The sequence below is a fragment of the Trichoplax adhaerens genome, genomic scaffold (genome assembly GCF_000150275.1).
Source record: "Trichoplax adhaerens TRIADscaffold_9 genomic scaffold, whole genome shotgun sequence".
In the NCBI taxonomy this organism is placed as follows: Eukaryota; Metazoa; Placozoa; class Uniplacotomia; order Trichoplacea; family Trichoplacidae; genus Trichoplax; species Trichoplax adhaerens.
The window spans coordinates 2,138,129-2,158,808 of record NW_002060951.1 but is presented as its reverse complement, the minus strand read 5'-3'; the positions used below and the strand labels follow the sequence as shown (position 1 = coordinate 2,158,808).

The 20,680-nt window shown below is 30.3% G+C and overlaps 1 protein-coding gene across 1 annotated transcript; it reads left to right on the top strand.

The window, feature by feature from the left end:
- Nucleotides 1-9,862: 9,862 nt before the first annotated feature.
- Nucleotides 9,863-19,849, top strand: TRIADDRAFT_59025 (uncharacterized protein; the record flags this gene model as incomplete). Its single annotated transcript, XM_002115119.1, has 15 exons — nt 9,863-9,940; nt 10,446-10,583; nt 14,260-14,430; nt 14,985-15,086; nt 15,329-15,394; nt 15,527-15,730; nt 15,885-16,118; nt 16,223-16,283; nt 16,642-16,740; nt 16,920-17,070; nt 17,242-17,482; nt 17,643-17,765; nt 18,386-18,721; nt 19,363-19,503; nt 19,754-19,849. The coding sequence occupies 15 exons, from the start codon at nt 9,863-9,865 to the stop codon at nt 19,847-19,849; spliced, it is 2,241 nt and encodes a 746-aa protein (XP_002115155.1).
- Nucleotides 19,850-20,680: the final 831 nt, after the last annotated feature.

Sequence of the window (20,680 nt, the reverse complement as noted above, 5' to 3'; positions counted from 1 at the left end):
AATAGCATTCTGCTTAAGCTAAAGAATGATATTAATCATTTGCGAATTTAATACATAAATATAGTGGCATGCAATAAATTTAGCAAAAAGGATTAATATGACGAATGGAGATGTTGCTGGACCCATAACGGATAGATCACCAGCTAGTAAGTCAAAGTGTAGTTTATCTAAATCGTCCAGTGATTCCGATGATAAAGAATCGAAGAAGAAGGAACAGGTTTTCGATCTTTTTTCATACCCATTTTAGAATTACTTAAAGTATAAATTACTAAATTTCAATTGATGCAGATAAAAAACCAATATGTAACTTATTGATTTCTTAAACTATCCATTACTTTAGTTGTTGATCATTTAAGTTCTAGAAAATTTCTGATAGATATTCAAATCTATGACACCATTGTTTAATCTGCTTTTCCTGTAGAAAGATAAAAATGAACAGAAATCAGTGAAAAAGATCGAAGTCGAACAGCCCTAATTAACTATACCGTTATATGAGATAATGTTTGGATAAGGTTACCATGATGAAGCAATTTTTCATATACGAACCATATTCTCATAATATACTACGTATTTCCACTGTTAGCAGGTAACGAACTCGCCATATACATGAAATTTCATTCATTTCATAAAAAATTAAAATCTTAGGATAAAATCGCGAATTCATGCATTTTCTTTCTCATGTTACATGTATGTGTTGTCAGGTCTAATTTTAAGTGTAGTCAAACTAATCTTTAACAAGTGGTGCTCAACGCTGCCATTTTTAACATTGCAAACAACAGTTCATGATAGTTTGTCTATAGTATTGTTTCAGTGCAAAAATATTTAAGGGTAATAAATAATAAATACATAATTATTGTACTTTTGCGACACTAATGTCATTGCTGCGCAATCAATTGGTATGTTTTCTGAAGATCCTCAAAATATTTTGCGTGATGTTATTCAAATACTTTAAATTTTAATTATTATATACTAAAAGTGTATGATCTATGCAATGAAATAATATCATTAATCCCGAATGTGTAGCCGCTGTTGTAATTAAACTTTCAATTTGAACTAAAACGTAAAAATAAAATTTCATTACCAAATCTCCTATATTCTTAATCGTTATTAACAAAATCAGCTATTACAATATATAGCATTCTCAATGTATAATAGCGACAGATATCTAGCGATTCCTCTGCCCTAAAAATTTTAATGCTTTTGTTAAGATGAGAATTTAAGCTTGTACCTATAGTACCTCCTGAATAAATAGCCGATTGTCACAAAACAGCTTTGCAACAAGATAACGCAATATACGATCAATAAGTCAATTCCTTGAACCACGTATCAAGGAACGATATCTGCACTATCACAAACACTTTTGCTCTATTAGCAGACTACACAAAGACTTAAACGCCTCGTATTTTACGTTGAACACTAAGTTGGAGAATTCTCTTTATTTCACGATATACTGCATTTATATACTACTCCTCAATAGTTCATGAGTCATAGTTAATACAATTAACATTAGAATCATTTACTGAATTAGATATTAATTTTATATATATACAGTATATAACACTGTAACACCGATATAAATAATGAAAGATTAATGCGTGAGAACCTTCAGCCTGTTTGAATAAATTGCAATATCGTGGTGTTACAAGTCTCAATTTGTAGAAACTGTTAACACGGATTGAGAATGTAATTTCGACTGTTTTTCTGTCATTAACGACTAAACGAGATTAATATATGAAGTCACTAAGCGATCTTCCGTATTGAAGAATTTTGTCCGTAGTTCGAACCCTAATCAACTTGTCCTAGATAATGGATTAAGTCTTCAACTTATAAGGAAATCACAAATCTGATTTATTAGCAGAGTGAAGTGCTTAAATAGTTGTTTAGAGGCATGACCGGTTTGACTACTCAAGTCGTCGCGGGGTTACAGTGTAACCAATCAGAAGGTGATAGCTCACCCAAAATGTCCTATGCAGGACTTCTCTAAGCTTTGATCTAGTTGCATTAACTACAGATCCAACATGGGAAAAACCCCAATTATCTTCGGCTTCTACAGCTAATTCCCACCACCCACCCAATTCTTATTGCTTCTCTGACAGAGATACTGCAACCTTTCCAATTTCGTAGGCAGTTAAATAATATAATACGAAACTGTAGTATTACACAATATTCAATAAAGCACTAATTTTATAATAAATAGTGATGTATATGCGTATGGTTAATGTTTGTCACTACGGAATTTTTAATTGTTACTGAATATAATGCGCTAGACGTATGCAAACTGAAAGTAGTGGATCACTATTGTAATAACTGGTAAATTGCTCGTTCAACACTATGTTCGGGAATCTACTGCAAAATTTAGGAATTATTGTCATACTAAAATAATGTAACATTGATATATTCGATCACTGCCCCTACTGCATGCACTTAAATCACATTTAGTTATAGAATTACACAAAACATTTAGATGGCAATCGCCATTCTCTAACTTAGTCAAAATCTACTTAATGATATATAAAACGCTACTCACGGTAATTTAGTACTTTGATACGTGGGTGATAAAATGTTTCAGTCGGGCTGAGCGACGCTACCACATTTATTCATCTGAATACTCTTAAATATTACACTAACTGATCTCAGTTGCTAGTACCGACTAATAATTTCCACGTCGGTGCTATTCATAGAAAAATTTGGGGCATTTCAATTCAATCACTCATGTGATTACAAACGGTCACTTATATTCAATCATACAGTCAGAAATGTAAAAAGATATGATTCGTAATCTTTAGGTAGTACTGAAAAAATTATGAATGACTTTTAAGTAGCATAATTCACGCTGCATGCGAAATTTCTGAGAATTTTGCGTGGCGTTAATGATTTTATTAATTCTAAAGCATCTTCAGATAGAGATGATAAATGATCGTGTTACTAATTGTAATGATAAGCTCTAGATAATAATTTAGCATAATATTATTACCGGTTATTTGTCTTTTTCAACTAATCTCTTTCAATCTTTTAATAATGGTCTCTATTGTAGTGCCTACCTATAATGGGTTATTTGCGACATTTAGGCTATGTAAAAAATTTCCCTTATTATTGACTATACAGCATACAGTTTGATTGGTTGAGTAACGCATATCAATAACTTTTATTCACAGTTATTGCAGAGATTGTTAATATGTTTTAAATATACTATGAATTCATATTCGGAATTTTATTCTAACAACGATATAATTTTAATGTATTTTAAAGGGAAAATAGAAATCGTTCACCTTAATGTCGGCGGTCCGATTATCATGGGAATAATCAGAATGTCTCTTTGTAACGTAACTTAGTATTGTGATTGTAGACTGTTAGCCATGTTTAGTATAATATACTGTAGCGTAACCTCTATATTTATCCTAGGAGATATTTGGTAGCCGTAACTAAAGACTGTAGTGGTATGGACTCTATGCTAGAGTACAGATGGCTATATACAGTAAGATGTTGAGATACTAATAAGGTTATAGGTAAAAATAGAACCTAAATCATATATTAGGATATGGTTAATTCATTGTACTTTGGCTGGTGTAAATAATGTCTACATAAATACTGTAGTCGTATCCATTCAAATTAATGATGGTCTGCAGTAGAATAGTGTTACTAAAAATAATTTAAGTATGTGTAAAATGAGGCAAAAGGTTGCCGTGCAGATTGTAGCTGCGAATGCTACGAAAAGTATAAAAGCATGCAACTTTAGATTATTCTGTTAGTTCGTTCTAGAAGTCTTTAATAGTAGTATTCGGCTAGAGTAGATATGTGCGTAGTTAATCTTTGTATAAGATTCAATAAAGCCCTTATTTTTCTAAAATTTTGAATTTCGTGATCGGTATATATCACACTCTTATTGGGATAACCTGCTTATGAAATTTTTTAGCTATTTTATGTAATGCTTAAGTATTTCTGAAGGTCATTATTTATTGTTTGTCGAAAAGAATCGCGATTTTAAACATCGTTAATTAGTCAATACTCAATGCAATAAGGCTATCGTATTTGATATTTATGTTCATTATACAATACAAATTCCGGGAAATTTTTCTATTATACGCAACTAAAGTAACCTAGAATAATAACGAGAACAGTTATGTATATTGAAAAGGTACTTCATGATTCGTATACGTAGTTCACCGCAAATGCTCAATAAAATTACCAATATATTAGTATTGTTGCTCTTATATGAAAAAAAAATTGGGTGATATAAATATGAAATATTGCTATTTTCTCGTGGTGAACAAAACTTTCACTTGGCACATTTCAGAGATCGGAAAAAGTTTTTAATTGCCAGGTGTATCTGAAGAGATTAAACACTGGATAAAATTCAATCATTAAGCTAGATAGTTTGGTTTTTGTATCGTGATAAGTGTTCTAGCTTTAAAAATATGAATTATTTGGTTGATTATAATAGTAGATTTTACTTAGTGTCTTAGTATATTGTAAACCTGGCTGCTTTATTCGTGTTAGAAGTTAAGATAATCCATAGCATAATTTTTTTGTTAAGAATCAGATATTATGATTTTCTAATTCAAGCGACATATTTAGTTAATAGAATATATGTGTGCTAACTTTGATCATTAATTACGGTAGAAGTTAATGTTACTTTGTAATTTCATGCAGTATGAACCCAAGACATTTAATCTAGGATTAGTATTTTGTCTCAGCGTATAATGTAGAAACGTATGGTTTCAAGCTAACTATATTTAGTATTAATTTAGTAGTTTTTGGGAGTCTAGGGTATAATTTATCTTTATGAGTGTGCTTTATTGCTAGTTTTATTTGGAGTACTTTAGATTGATAGTTGGATAGTCTAATACTACCAATTGCTCTGCGTAGCATATAAAAAGTGACGTAGTTCGGTAATTTAGTGCAGTTGAAGTTAGAGAAGACAAGAAACGTTTAGGATAATCGTGAGTTATACCATTAATTGATGGTTTGGTTGGTTGAGGCAGTAGTTCTGCCTGTATTTTGTTATTCATTTGAGAGTTTTTGCTAAAATTGTTGTTAAATTTATAATATACTCGTATTTTCCCCTAATTTATTTTGTTTGGACTTCAATTATAATTATTGGTAGTTCAATTTAATATTAAAAAAATTTTATTTTTTTGACCACCAATGCTACTAAACTATGTTGACTATGCACATACTTTATGGTTTGTTGGTTATCTTATATTAATCATTTTTAATGAATTCTTAAATTCATACAGAATATCGATCATCATACCATAACAACGATAGCACTTTACCGAGTTGTAATTTAAGTAGAATAAGGAATTAATTGCGTCATTGTCGCTTTTTCAGTCCATTATTAACTGGTTCAAGACTGTAGTAGCAGTATTCTATATAATGCGAGGACCGTAACAAAACCTGTTCTACTAACCGTAATAAGAGTGTAAGTTACACAATTAATTTTATAATAGCAGATTTTATTACTGATTCTCTCTCGACTGAGATACTACGTAATAGCACAAAAAGCTCCGACAGGCAAGGAAAATTTCCTACAACAGCAGATCTTAGAAAAGGACTAAGAATAACAATGACAGAAAAGCATAGCTGCTTAAATGAGTTATCTAACTCATTTATAAGATAAGAATTGCGCAAAAATAACTCAACCCTTACGTAACATAGTATGAGAATAAAATTTTATGATAAATATCATATCCTACGTAGCTGAAATCAACATACTTGAATTATCATTAACATTACTTCTATGGACCTATTATTGTCAACAGACCTAGATTTTGGTATTATTTTTAAGTTATAACTAATTCACTTCCATATAACATGTTGACTGCAGCAGCTTATCTAACAGCTTCACTGCAGGACAAAGTCTGCTGGCAATATATTATGGCAAGTTATTCATTAGAAATATTTTAAAAAGTAATAGGTTAATTTGCTTTATATTATTAGGTACGTTAGTTGCTTATCGTTAGCCCCAATCACGAAACAAGAGTAACTAACTAAACATTGCGTTTATTAAAAAAATTTTAATTAAAGTTATTATGATAGTGAAGCAATTTTCTGAGGTACAGGTCCTTGAAGACTTTATTCTAGTACTGGTTAAGCACTGCTCAATTAAGAACGGCAATTTTAAAAATTGGTTATGACATTTTTCGACTCTAAATTCGCTTCAATTTAAGCCGGCGTGATCTGACATTGATATTACGAAAAATGCTGTACAAGTCACAGGGATGCAGACCAGTCATTTATCGAAAACGCACAGCGACAATTAATAAATGCCATAATAACTAGCTTACAGTACAAAACTGTTAGTTAATTGAGTGACGGTCAGATCTGGTATTTCGGTATTAATTGTACTATCTATTAATTAAAGCCATAGTAACATACTATACTAACGAGTAGCAATATAGATTTAAGTAAATATAGGTATAGTCAGGATTATTAATTATTTTAATTCATGATATTTCCAACTATTGACCACAAATAACAAAGCATCAATCGTCGTTGCGTACAGAGATAGAATTTGGAATTGAAATTAGTTTAAAAAATATTTATATGAGTAAATATGTTTATTCACAGATAATGATGCTTATCGATATCAATAGAAAATTCATGGTATACTAAGCCATTACCATAGTTCTCCAATATAATTTATACTTTTCGAGTATTATTTGATGATAAAGAAAGGTTTTATTTATGTATGATCTTGTAACTTACTAGAATAAGTAATTCGCTTGTTGCATGATGTTTACTGCAAAGGGTATGAAGTAAATAATAGCTGCGCTATACAAAAGTTTAAGTATTATTTTGATTTTTAGCATATTTTTTTCAAGGTATCACGTCATTAGCAGGTACTAACAATGATTTTCGGTATTTAATGTAAATGTCTGCAATACATTAAATGGAAATCATTTAATTACATTATTCCAACATATTGCTGACGTCATGATAAGCATAAAGTAAACATAATTCTTTACGATTCATAACAATAATTTTTATAAGAATAGCATTTCAACAAATTAGGTTGATTTATCATATCATACTTTTAACTACAGATAAATAGAACTTATTGATGGCGCATTTCAGTCGGGGAAAGCATCTAAAGACTACCTCATTTGAAGCAAGATAAGTTTTGAAATCGAATTTAGAAATAGAATACTCGCTTCTCTTTCAATTTCCTAACATTATTGGCCTCATCCTTGCTATTCTCATCACCATTTGCACCAATTGAAATGCTCATTTTGGCAGGATACCAAATTATTATGTTATATCCTTAATTTTTCGGAAAATAATAAAATCTACCGTAGGTATTTAATTAGTATATCAACTCTTAATAACAAGTTTACCTACGTAAATCAAAATTGAAATTAATACAATAGGAAAACTTTGATTCCTTACTCTGCTGATGGTATTAATAAACTAATTCGACTGTGCGACGTCAAGTTTACAGTATCTATCATAATTATCATTAATCGAATAATTGCTAGACTTGTTTTAATTGTAAGCAAATATTAATATATTATTAAATGGAGTTTTCCTGTTGATTAAACTTAAATCTTTCAGATTTGATACAGTTAATAGATAATAAAAGAATGATATGAGGATATAAAATCGCATACAATTGCAAATACACGTATTCTAGATTATGATATTTTCTATAGATAATACGCGTATTATGAAGCAATTTATCAAAAATCCTAGTAATTGTGTAATTTTTTTCTTGTACAATGTACAGTATAGTCATCATAATAAATATCCTGATTTTCTTCTGAATTGGTATCTATCGAATTAATCACGTGGATAGTTGCTGGTTGACAGCAGCATGGCAATTTTTGTCTAATATTTTGCTTCCTATTATTTACGTTCCGTATAAAATAATACTTCGCAGAAATAGAATCAAAACGAAAATGATCAATAAAGTAAGAGATTTCCTACTCTGCTACCTATATGCTGTATTATTAAAGCTAGAATAATATGTGTAGAACAGCCTAGTTTGCAAGGATTGTTATATATTCTGGCTACAACTGTAGATAATATTAGATCAATATATATTATATACCTTTTATGTTAACAATTTTATTACTAGCTGTCACTATTACTAGCATGTAGTCTCGACGAAGAGAGTATTGGTTACTCTTTGAAGTCCATGAAAAGGTGAAGGTGATAAATTTTGTTAATTTTGTTGTCTAACTGATTTTTGGCGCGAGGTATACCACATTCATTATTATGAAATTATCGAAGTAAAAATTGAAAATCTGGTTATAGATCAGTATAATAATAATAACTTAAAATTCCACACTTTTAATTATTAAAACTTTAATTAACTTGCTAGGAAGTATAAGATCGAATAAATAATTTGGTTGGTTGTCTACCCTTTATTTATTGTAATCATTTAACCTCTTTTCATCGAGCATGAGCTTTTATCTATTATTTTTCTTCATTATAAAAATTAAGGTAAACACCAATCTGATGAGTCTAAATAACTTAAAAGTCACCTCAGAAATGAATTACCACATTATCTTGGAATAGGTTATAAAACTCATTTCCGAAATGATGCAATGAAAGATGCAAAGAAAGTTGTGAAGTTTAGTATGACTATAGACAGTATACTGCTATTGATGGCATTACCATTATATGATGAGGAAATTACACGTACATATGTATTAAAATCTTCTGATTTCTCTCCACTGATATTGCAGAAGTATTCGATAATATCGATTATATTATTATTATTATATCATCAGTTATCAATGTAGATATTGAATATTATGTCCGTTATATCGTAACTAAAGAAAATTAGGTACTGAAAAATGAATATAGACATAAAAAATTTGATTGCTAATTTTCGTTAGTTCGAAGGCGGACAAGATATCGGGCGTTTACAAATTCGCCGATAGACAGTTCCAGACTGGAATAAAGATGTTTTTAAAGTCCATTTTTAAGAATATGATCAGACTATAGGTATTGCAAAATACGTGACAGAAATAATAAATACATTTTGTATTCGGTACCAACAGAGAGAAAATAAAAATTTACACCGTTATAAGAATTAGTGTTCCGCATGCTTGATTTTCATAAATGGAATGCTAAAGATAATCACGATGTGATTAATATCAAAACCCGATGGGTTGTACCAACAAACCTTTAAACAACAATAACCGTTTAGCATCCTTTCTTTCCTGATGATTTAAGAGGTTATTAGTTATTAACATAATTGCCAGGTGTTCGATTGTAAATTTAGAATAGCTTAGTGATGAGTGCAGTCGATTATGTCAAACTTAGACTTGAAGTTAAATCTAAAAATAAAATATTTCAAACCTAATACCTTTCAAATGTAGCTAAATGTCAATAGAAGATTGGGATATTAAATTTAATTCAATACAATATCCTTTATTATACTGTATTTTAAAACAACAGTACCGAGTTTTGTGTCGATTCTTTGAGCCAGGTGATATTATACCGGTGTTATCCTTGCTAATTATATTCATATCAGACTTTTTTTCCTCCATAATTTCATTTAATACATCCACTTTGCAATTAAAAATCATATAAAGGATATTGTTCTCTACGTTATCATTTTGTAAAAACAGTCATACCGGAAGTTATAAGACTATATAGATATACACGCATGCAGGTATTGGGTGCCATTTATCATAGCCTTAAATATATCCAAAGGAAGCTAAGTTTAGCCGATCTGTCGAAAATGAATAGTATTCTTATAATATGGTTCTTGTTTTATATTATTGTCCAACTGCTTTCGCTAAAATCCGAATGTCTTGCAAACACGACTATTCTGCACCTTGGGCTACTTCATCCACTTTCTAACGGATTTGCAAGTAAAGCGTCTCAAGCGTACTTGCAATCTTTTAGAATGGCCTTAAGAGATATTAACAATCGATCAGATATTTTACCAGGTTACAAACTCGATGTGATCATTAAAGATACAAAGGTGCATACTTATTAGTCTTTTAAACGTTGACTCAAAATTTTAATTAAAACTGTATCCAATTATTTTTATACTAATGTAGCCATTAAGATATACATAAAGTAAATCAAATCCTTAATGTACAAGTTGCTTTCGAAGAGAAAGATCGTTTTTTACATAATAATCTTAAAAATTGATCTAATGCAGTAATTTAGTACTAAAGTAAATACTGTAAATAGGGCAACCCCTAGATGGAGTACGTTCTGACAGGTTTGATAGTAACTCCAGGTTACTGCAATGGTTATGGATAAATTATGATGTGTTACTGTAGCATGGCAAGATATACCATAATCTGATCAAATTCTAACCAAATTGATGCTTAAAAAGCGGGTATTACATATTAATTATTTTGATTATATTATATAATTCCAATTAAGCTATATCTCTTAGATAGACGTTCTATCAATCGGCTTGCTATGTAATATAAGTATCATTATGGGCTGTATTAACTTTTCCATATATTTTACAGCATAATTCATTTCATGCTGTTAAAGAATTTTTCGATTTGGTTAGTAAACCACCTAAGAAATACTTGATCTATGGGCCAATACAATCAGCTAATTGCGAAGCGGTAGCTCCTATAACTAAATATTGGAATCTAATAACGGTAAACTATATTAGATAGAGTAATTTTTTTATTTATCGTCGTTTATTTGGTCTACTATTTTATAATCCAACCTACAATTAAGACCATCGGATATAGAATATACACTTAGATGGATACAATTGGCAATCAAACGATCTTGCAGTTAAAAATCCTTTCTTTTCTGAGTCGCTCATTCCCATTAGTAGACTAAAATTATCAAGCTAATGAGTCTAAAATACGACAGTTAATTAAGTACCGGTACCGTATCATATCAAAATAAAATGGTTTGTTCCAGTTTCGATTTCTAAGGTATTTTACAGCAGTGCATATTACTTGCTGTTATTCTTAAAATTAGCAAAATTGTATAACCCAATACTCCTTAATATTTAATGCTACGATGGGAATAAGCTTTATGTGATAAGTCAAACTACAGCACCATTTTTTATCTACTAATTTTAATTTTCTCTTCCTATTTGTCTCTGTTGATAACTCTTTTAAAGTGCTTTGCTTAAGTGAAGGTGCTCAAGGAGTTATTTTCTGTTACTGAAATCTTCTCACGCAATACCTATGCATTTCGTGTAATAATTATACTATTTTAAGCGTTGAAAATAAATCAGGATATCGCTCTTCAATTCAAATTTATCAGAGCTAATATGACCACAGTCCACTTGTTTAAAGATTATTGTTAGTAAAAGTAATAGTAATTTCTTTTGCAGTAATTGAATCTCATAATCAGCTTTTGTTATTTCTCATTATGCGCGTATGGACTGTTACTACTTTGCGGTATGAACTGGGCTAGGCTATATTATTCTTCAGGGATATATATAAACTGGACTAGGCAGATATAGTCGGGGCTAGGCTAGAATAGACTCTGGGGTGTAAATTGAACTAGTCTACTATACTTGGGTATACTTTGAAGGGGGTATGCTTTGGCCTGTTACACCGGCACTCACCAAATCTGGTGCCGTTGTTACGGTCAATCCTTTGACCGTAACATCATAGCGGTGACCTTCGATATCAGATTAATCTTCCAGCCTACATGCTTTATTGCAGCTCTTTCTAGATCACATGTAACTAATTTAATGCTGTTATTCACGGATGAAAGTTTACACTTAGTCCTAATATCGAATACAGATAGACACATAGATCCGTTTAAGTAGTAAAAAGAGATAGAGTAATGGTCATTACAACGATCGAGGAATGGTACAAAACAGCTTCAAGCATCATTTTAACAAAGCTTTTAAGTAGCCATTAACTTAATTAATCTTTAAATTCTACTAAGCAATAGTAAATCATTACTTCATCGAGCTTTTATAGTTTATGATCTTATAGTACTGTGTGTTTGTGTGCAATGCACAAATACGAGAATAGCTTGAAGCATTTTTAATATCTTACTCGCCGCAAACAAATGAACAGTCCATAATAAAACTTTAACTAAAGTTTGCTTAGATCCTTACTTAAATTTATAACTTACTGATTTTAAGTTACAATGATGTATTAGTAAGTAATTTGATCAATACATATATGCATTATTAGGAGTAAGCCTTAATCCCATTTTTTCCAATACAAGAGTTTCATTGTTTGCCCTTTTAACTAGTGCTAATTGATTATATTCTACACCATAACAGTTCTAACTTAACTATTTCGTATATGCTTGTTAGAGAAATTTGGAATAGAATTAAAATAAGAATACTGGGTCTATTTAATTAATAACCATACAACATTCATTTTACTGCTGATGCTGGAATTTTGATACTCTTTAATATGTAGTAAATAACACGTATTTACTATCCTTTGATTTCAATATTTTTACTGCTACTTTTGATTTTAAATTTTTGGTAATGGTTGATATTTAGTGTCCTAGCGAAGGATCGATCATTGTATAAAATGCCTAGAGAATTCCAGGCACTTTACAAAGCGCCTGATTTACTAATTACCGTTGATATCAATGTGCATTAAATCAAAATATTAGTCTATATAATATAATGCGACAACTTTCGCGTGGCAGTGTTATATACTGTATTAGAGTAGAAATATCTATGTTAGGATAATACTGTTAGCCTATCCTTATTTAGCTAACTTCTAATTTGGATATACTGTGTTTTAATATAGCACTGACTTTTTATGACAGAGACACATATACACATACTGAAATTAATGGTTATAATAGGGAATGCAAATCATCTACTTACAGTTCGAATCATTGTGATTGTAACTTACTTATAGTAGATTGTAAATTATCGTGGAAGTGTTCCATGATAGGACATATCGTAGTTTGACTATTCTGTATTAGTCATCAGATGTCTATGTTCGTAGATACTGTTGTCTGCATTAAGGGAGCAGTTGCTAAAATTAATATCTAGTTCAGTAAATGATTCCAAAGTTAATCGCACTAACTATGACTCATGAACTATTAAGGAAGAGTATATAAATGCAGAATATCGTGTAATAAAATCGATTCTTAAAAAAACTTAGTGTTTAATATAAAGTACGAGGCGTCTAAGTCTTTGTGTAGTCTACTAGTAGGGCAAAAGTATTTCTGATAGTGCAGATATCGTTCCTTGATACGTGGTTCAAGGAATTGACTTATTGATCGTACATTACGTTATCTTGTTGCAAAGCTGTTTTGTGACATTTCGTTATCGTATTTTAGAGAAAGGCTATTTCAATATTAGAAGCTTATAGTTTGATGACTATTTTCTGTATATACTTTATGCGTAGGCATGTTACTATTGCTGTTGTCACGCAGCTAATACTTCCAATTGTAATAATTTCTATTACTGCTTACGGTAATTGCAACATTTTTCGGTAGACTAGACGATGAACTCAAACTTTCTTGAATACTATAGTGATATTAATTCATCAGGCCACGTAAATATCAATTAAAGTTGAGTAAAAAACATAAAATATGCGTAATGTACACGCATAAGACATACAGGTTTATACAGATATTATAAGACTCTATATTATAGTATCTTACTTGCGTATAGATGATTAAATTAAGATGTAGACAGTATGCCAAGTTAAATTACCTAAATAGAGGCAATTTATTATGGCACAACATAAAATTTATACTTCAAAATTTTGACATTAAAACTATGCCAGCGATCTATTTCAAAGGATGTCAATATTTTAAAATTGATATACTTTATGTCATATAATGTAATTTGTTTATTAAATTACTGAATGAGAAAATACTACTTCAATCGGTGATATCTTGCTTTAAAATTTTACCAAGAACCAAAGTTAAATATTTGTTTTTAATGCTAAGAATGTAATTAACCCGACAAAGAGTAATGGTTTAGAAATAGTTTTTCATATTTCAAACCGTATCAATCATAATTACTAATCATAACTAATACTACTATAGATAGAAAACTGAAAAATTTCAAATGGAACCTCATCTAATAGCGTTAAAATTTTATACGAGAGTCTATAGCAAAAATTAGGTATAGAACAATATTTTTGCTCATATACTATAGTAAACCTAGAAAGAATGAACCCGTAACAGAATCTGAAATATTTTCATGTTACTCTTTATTTCTTATAAGAATTAATCAAGCTATATCTACAAAACAATTGTAAAATAGTGGCTACTACATTGCATATTGAAATATTTCAGTTCTTTTATATCCTTTGTAATATCAATTTTAATCACCGGAGCTCAGTTTTTTTCCTTAATAATATTATGCTTTAGTTTTCTCCCTCTGCAACCTCCATGAAACTAGCTAACAAGAAGACCTATTCCAATTTTTTTCGAACTTCCATATCGGATTTCAGTTATAATCCGGCAAGAATTGCGGTTATGAAACATTTTAATTGGACACGAATTGGCTTAATAAGTCAAGTAACTGACTTATTTACTTACGTACGTAATTGTTTCATGAAAGTATTTATTCTTAGTTACGAGATGAAAAATTTTACAGAGGATGAGAATAATATTATTGTTGAAGCTAAATGTTTACATAGTTTCTATATTATCCTTATTTGTAAGCTACTCACGCAAATCGTTTAATTATAGTAACTAAAAGTATGGATTGCTACTATTTTTCTAGCAGCCGTATTAAAGGAATCTTATCTATTGCTTGCTGTAATAAATATATATTCTTTTAATTTTATCACATTAGAATAGTTTGCCTCATTGCATGTATACTATAGATATAAGAATACATATTTAGATAACTATCACTTCCCAACAAGTAAATTTGCTGCATATCTATCGATCTCATTAAATACAACAATGGGGTACATATTAGATAACCTTAATCTCCTATTAAGCAAAATTATTATATATCTATCGCTATAACTTCAGTAACAAATACTTCTTAACAAACCATGACTAGTTACCCATATACAATAGCCACCAATATTATAGGATGATGTAAAACAAATTATATAGTGACATTTAATTAACAATTTTAGGCAGCAAAAGATTTAGAAAAACTTGCCTCAAGGGAGGATATTCAGGTTGTATCGAGTGAGAGCTTTACCGATGATCCTACTTTTACAATCTCTCAATTGAAGGTAATAAATACTATTTCTACGATCTTAATTACTAATTACAGTATTTATAATCGTTCTTAATTCGCTTAAATTGAAGTTCAATGCGCACAATTTATAATTTCTCATTGTTTATTCTTTCGCACTTGTAGTTAAATAATATTGAAATTATTCTGGAATTATACTAATGGTTCAAATTGCTAATAAAATAAGATCGAATGAAATTATTTAATATTACAAACATCGAATGATCTAACATTTTCTAGGAAAAAGATGTACGTATTATTGTTCTGAATGCCTATCCTGCACAAATATTGCAAGTGCTATGCTCGGTAAATTTAGAACTTATTTCGTAATATTGTGTTAGTCTAACGTATACATAAACTAACCTGTAGGATTTTTAAGTTTGGTGTAATTGAAGTAGTAATCAAGCTCTCGAGTGACCTTTTCGATATGAAATTTAGGCATATCTTTATAAGTTGTATGGAGCACAATATGTTTGGTTCCTACCGGGTTGGTTTTTCGAGAATTGGATTTTTGATAATTATCGCCCTAAAACATTCAACTACAACTGCACTATGGCTCAACTCTTAGAAGTAGCAGATTACTATATTGCTTTCAAAGGTGTTACCTTACCACGATTATCAGAACCAAGACTAGCAGGCTACGTAAGAATGTCGATATGCTTATAAGCGATACTTCTCACTTTAATATCTAAAAATTAAAAGCGTCATGACTGTATCTTATACTTTCATTTAATTTCTCAGCCCATAAATCATTATTTAAGTATAGCTAAAATATTTTATTTTCTACTAATCTTAGACGGCTGAAGGATTTAATAAGGAATATATTAACTTCGGTGACAAGATCCATTTAAGTGGTAGTTATACCTACGCTTATGATGCAGCTTGGACTATAGCATTAGCATTGAATCGAACACGGGAGATTTTGCAAAGAAATTACTCTCGCTCACTTGATGATTTTAACTATAATGATTCAACTACCATGAACATCCTTCAGAGAGCTATCAATGATGTACAATTTATTGGTGTTAGCGTTAGTAAAAACGATTTTACCCAATTAATTCTCCTTAATCAGTAAATTTTGTTAACTGTTAACAATACGGACTTTTTACATTCTATTTAACCTTATCAATTTAGGGTAAGATTGTATTCCAGGATGGAAATCGATTGGGTAATGTAAGAATTATGCAATATCAACGTAAGTTAGGAAAATTTATTCATAAACCATATATATTGCAATTTCAGTAAGCTAAAATTGACTAGATATTACTAACGTTTTAAAGGGGATTAATCCTTATGGCATGATGAAATATATTTAGTTTACGATTGAATTCGATCTATACCGATATGATATTAACGTATTTTGAAATTCGTTTGAAAATTTTATGATTATAAATTCCATCGATACACTTTAATAAACGATTATATCCACGCTAGTATCTTTTATGTAGTACTTGCTAACTCTGTAGAACAAGTTTATGATTATATGTTCGTGCCGTTTGTGATTCTTATCTCATTTCAAAATTTTTTTGCCATACATAATCATATTCACTTAGGAAAGGTTTACATCAACTATACGGTAACAGTTGGATTTTACGACGTTTTTGAGAAGAAATTATTTTTCAGCAACTACAAAAATAAGATCACTTTCAAAGGTATATGCATTATACACATATTGAGATCATTGAAATTCTATCATATTTCATAGGTAAAGTTCTAATGGTAGCAGTAACTGGAGCAATTTAGCAATAGTTTGAATACGTTAATAACAATAAGCCGTACAGATCAATATTTCTTACTAATATCTGCAACTTGATACGATTATGAACGACAGGAAATTATACGCCAGTTGATCATGCTAAGAGGATAATACGAAGATTGAGTGTTGGGAAAGAGATATTTGCTATCTTTGCGACATTATCTTCCCTTGGTACTCTGTTAAGCCTTTTCATGATTACTTTCAACGTTACATACCGTTCAGTAAGGTATGAATTACGAATTGCATCATGACTAGTACATAGAGTATGTTGCTATGCGTTTATAAAATGCTGCATTTACTGTACCTTGTATTATTTTACCATAAACATCAACTAAGTATGTGGGTAATACATAATAAGACGTCCATGTTCTAATCTCCTTTACTATTCTCTTTGCAGGCAAGTTAAGATCACAAGTCCACGGGTTAATGTTATGCTTCTATTGGGATGTGTACTATGCTACTTATCTGTTATACTGTTGGGTTTGGATTGGAATCTGATATCCTCCAAAACTTTTATTGCTTCTTGCACTGCAGCCGTATGGTTATTGTCGATTGGTTTTACTTTGGGTTTCGGTTCATTATTTTGGAAAACCTGGAGAGTTTATGCAATATACAAAAGCAAAAGTCCTAAACGAAAGGTTACCTCTTAGATTACTCGATATTCCTATTACAATTTGCAGGCTTCCTAACTACTTTAAATAACTACTGTTTTGCTACAAGACGTGTAACGGATATGTCTACTGCAATACCATCAGTTACTTAAGCAGATTATATTCAAGAATATCATTACATGTTTAGATTATCCGCGATATTCACATCTTACCAAGACTTGCTGTACTCCTGGTAATCGATATTATTATTTTATCCTTGTGGCAAATTATTGATCCAATGCGAACTATCGAAAATTCAATTCTGTCCAAGGTAATGCTTACTTCTTTTTAATGATTCTTATAACGAATCTTTATTTATAACGGCTGTTAGCTAAAGCCCTATGCATTAAATACGTATTCAATTAATCGGATTAAAAGTAAACCTGTTAGCTTGATAAGTGTTCGTATAACTTAAAATGCTGTCAAATCAATAATATTAAGATTATGAAACTAAATGTACAAAGATTCTTAAGCACTCAATTCTCCGATAAACACCGGACATAGGAGTCTTTATTTCATTTAGTTTTTGCTACCCTTTTTGCGGTGTAATGATGCTGTAAATACTTTCAACTGAGTTTGAGCCACCATATGACAATTTGCTAAATTTAATTCATGGCGTATATTGTTGCTTGCACATAAAATCTATACGTTAGCATCATCGGACTTCTAATGGTAAATATCCAGATCGTAGAACTGCTTAAAATTTATAGTGCCTTAATGGAGTCTTATATTCTTATATGAGACTCATTTTAGATTAATCATCAATGTAAAGGTTTCAAAATTGGAAAATCAACGTCTTTATACCAATATTTATACTAATTCATTAGAAATTTTAAAGAGCAACTCGCAATTATAAAACTAAGTTCTTTCTATCTAATATTTTATTCCTAGCATACTTCGTCAATAGGGGATTATGAGATTACATCTATCACGATGGTTTGCCAATCCGTAAATATGCCAATTTGGTTAGGTGTTATATATGGCTATAAATTTGTGCTGATGATCTTTGGTGCATTTTTGGCTTGGGAAACACGTCATGTTAATATCCAAGAAATAAATGACTCTAAATTGATTGGTTTATCTATATATAATGTTGCCTTGCTATGCACTGTTGGTGTAATTCTATATCAATTTACAACAGCCGAACCTAGCACTAGTTACTCCATCGTGTCATCCTTCATCATTTTCTGCAATACCGTAACCATCTGTATAATCTTTATCCCAATGGTAAATATTTGTAACAGCTTAAAAGTATTCAAAATATAGCAATTATTGCTTCAGAATTTATCGAAAATTTGTTCTCTACGCTTAATCATTAAAATATCGTTGTCAAATGGGAAGATTGTAGGCTAGCATAGCGCTGATCGTTATTTACGTACTTCTTATTTATTATGATAGCGATATAATGTCGTTCGTATATGCTCGCATTAAAATACTACATACTTAAATATTAGCTCTGTATACTCGTAATTCAATTCATTGCAGTAGTGTCTCCGATCAATAAACTTTATTAGTACATAATTATAAATCAAATTAAGTAGACTTATAATCTGTGGTAGAAATAGTTCAAATTTTATATTGGAAACATATCGTGCTGATTTTTCCTAGAACGAGCCCCAAAGTAGAGCCTGTATACACCTTTTTGTCAACGGCTGTTAAAAATTTTGATATACAGATACGGAATCATGGCATATGAGCTGTATAAATTACTATCTCGATAATGAATAACATAGATATAACTATAACGTTCATGGTTGAGTTCTGTATTTAGCTGGTTCAATTAATATAACGTGCTTCAAAATAATCAATGTTGTTCTATCTTGTATGTTGCGTTTATAGTAATGATAGTTAAATTTCTTATTTATTAGATACGAAATGTTAAAGAAGGTAGGGATGTAACCTCATTTTACGCTAATAGAACCAATAAAGTGCGGTCTAATACCAAAGAAGGAATTAATGGCACAATAAATACGGTCGATGTTACTACCTATAAGCGTGAAATTGAACAGGTAAGAATTTTAGTTTTCAGAATTAGCTCATGCAGTGATTCAATTTCCTGTTAAAGATTGCTTTTGTCTTTTACTACTTTTACCGTCACTTTTAGTATTATTTACTATTCTCGAGATTTAAGACACATAAATTAATAACCTTATTAACAATAAAAATGCAAAAATCGAAGCTATACTAGTTAAACAATTTATTTCAATACATAATTCAATTACAATATCTCTAACTTTGATATCATTGTTTTGACTACAGCAAAATGAAATTGTTTATAAACTTAAACAGTTTATACTAGCAAATAACATCAATGTTCAAGAATCCGAAGAAATTCGTAGTCTATTCTCAACTTAGCGATATAATTTAAATATGAGTAATCTCATTTCGAGTATATCTATCAATTATTTAATTTGAACAATAATCCATGATAATTCTCTAATCTGCCTCTAATATGAAATCAATTCTTTAAGACGTACTTCCATTATTATCCACTTATTTGTAGCGCAACTGCTACTAGAGTTCGTTTGAGATGATCGAAAATAGTCCAAAGCTTTTGTTATAATGTGGTGAACAGTGTAAACTATCAATGAATAGTATAATATTGCCATAAGATAGCTTAGTATCTGAATCTTGACGGCAAATAAGCAGATATCGGATCTATTTGTAGTATTACAGTGGAATATTTTTCTTTAGTATCTTACAGTAATTTGTACTTACTGGAGCTATTCTATTAAAAGTCGCAACATTACGACACATTGATATTTCTAGTTCGATTAACTCTGATTTTAATATCATTATGAAACTTGACAATTCCATTTAATTAAAATTCCTGGTATTTGCCGTATTTCACCAATTGTACCCTATGTGAATAGTACATGCAAGTATGTTATGATTGTAAGACATCTTAGAAATTCATACTCTAATAAAGATGTCGGTATAAAGAATTTGCTATGAATTCGATGTAAATGAGCATTTTAAAACTGCAGGCTCACCAATAAAGACATCTCAATCATTAAAGATAATGAAAGGCTATGGCTTTAACATTTGATTTAAATTCTAGTGCTGTATTAGAATGCTACTGAGGTACAACTACAAAATTGATTTACGATTAAAGTTATACGATTGTATGAACGTAATTCATGATGAATGCTTGATTATAAGATAGTGCAAGTACGTATTTCTAGG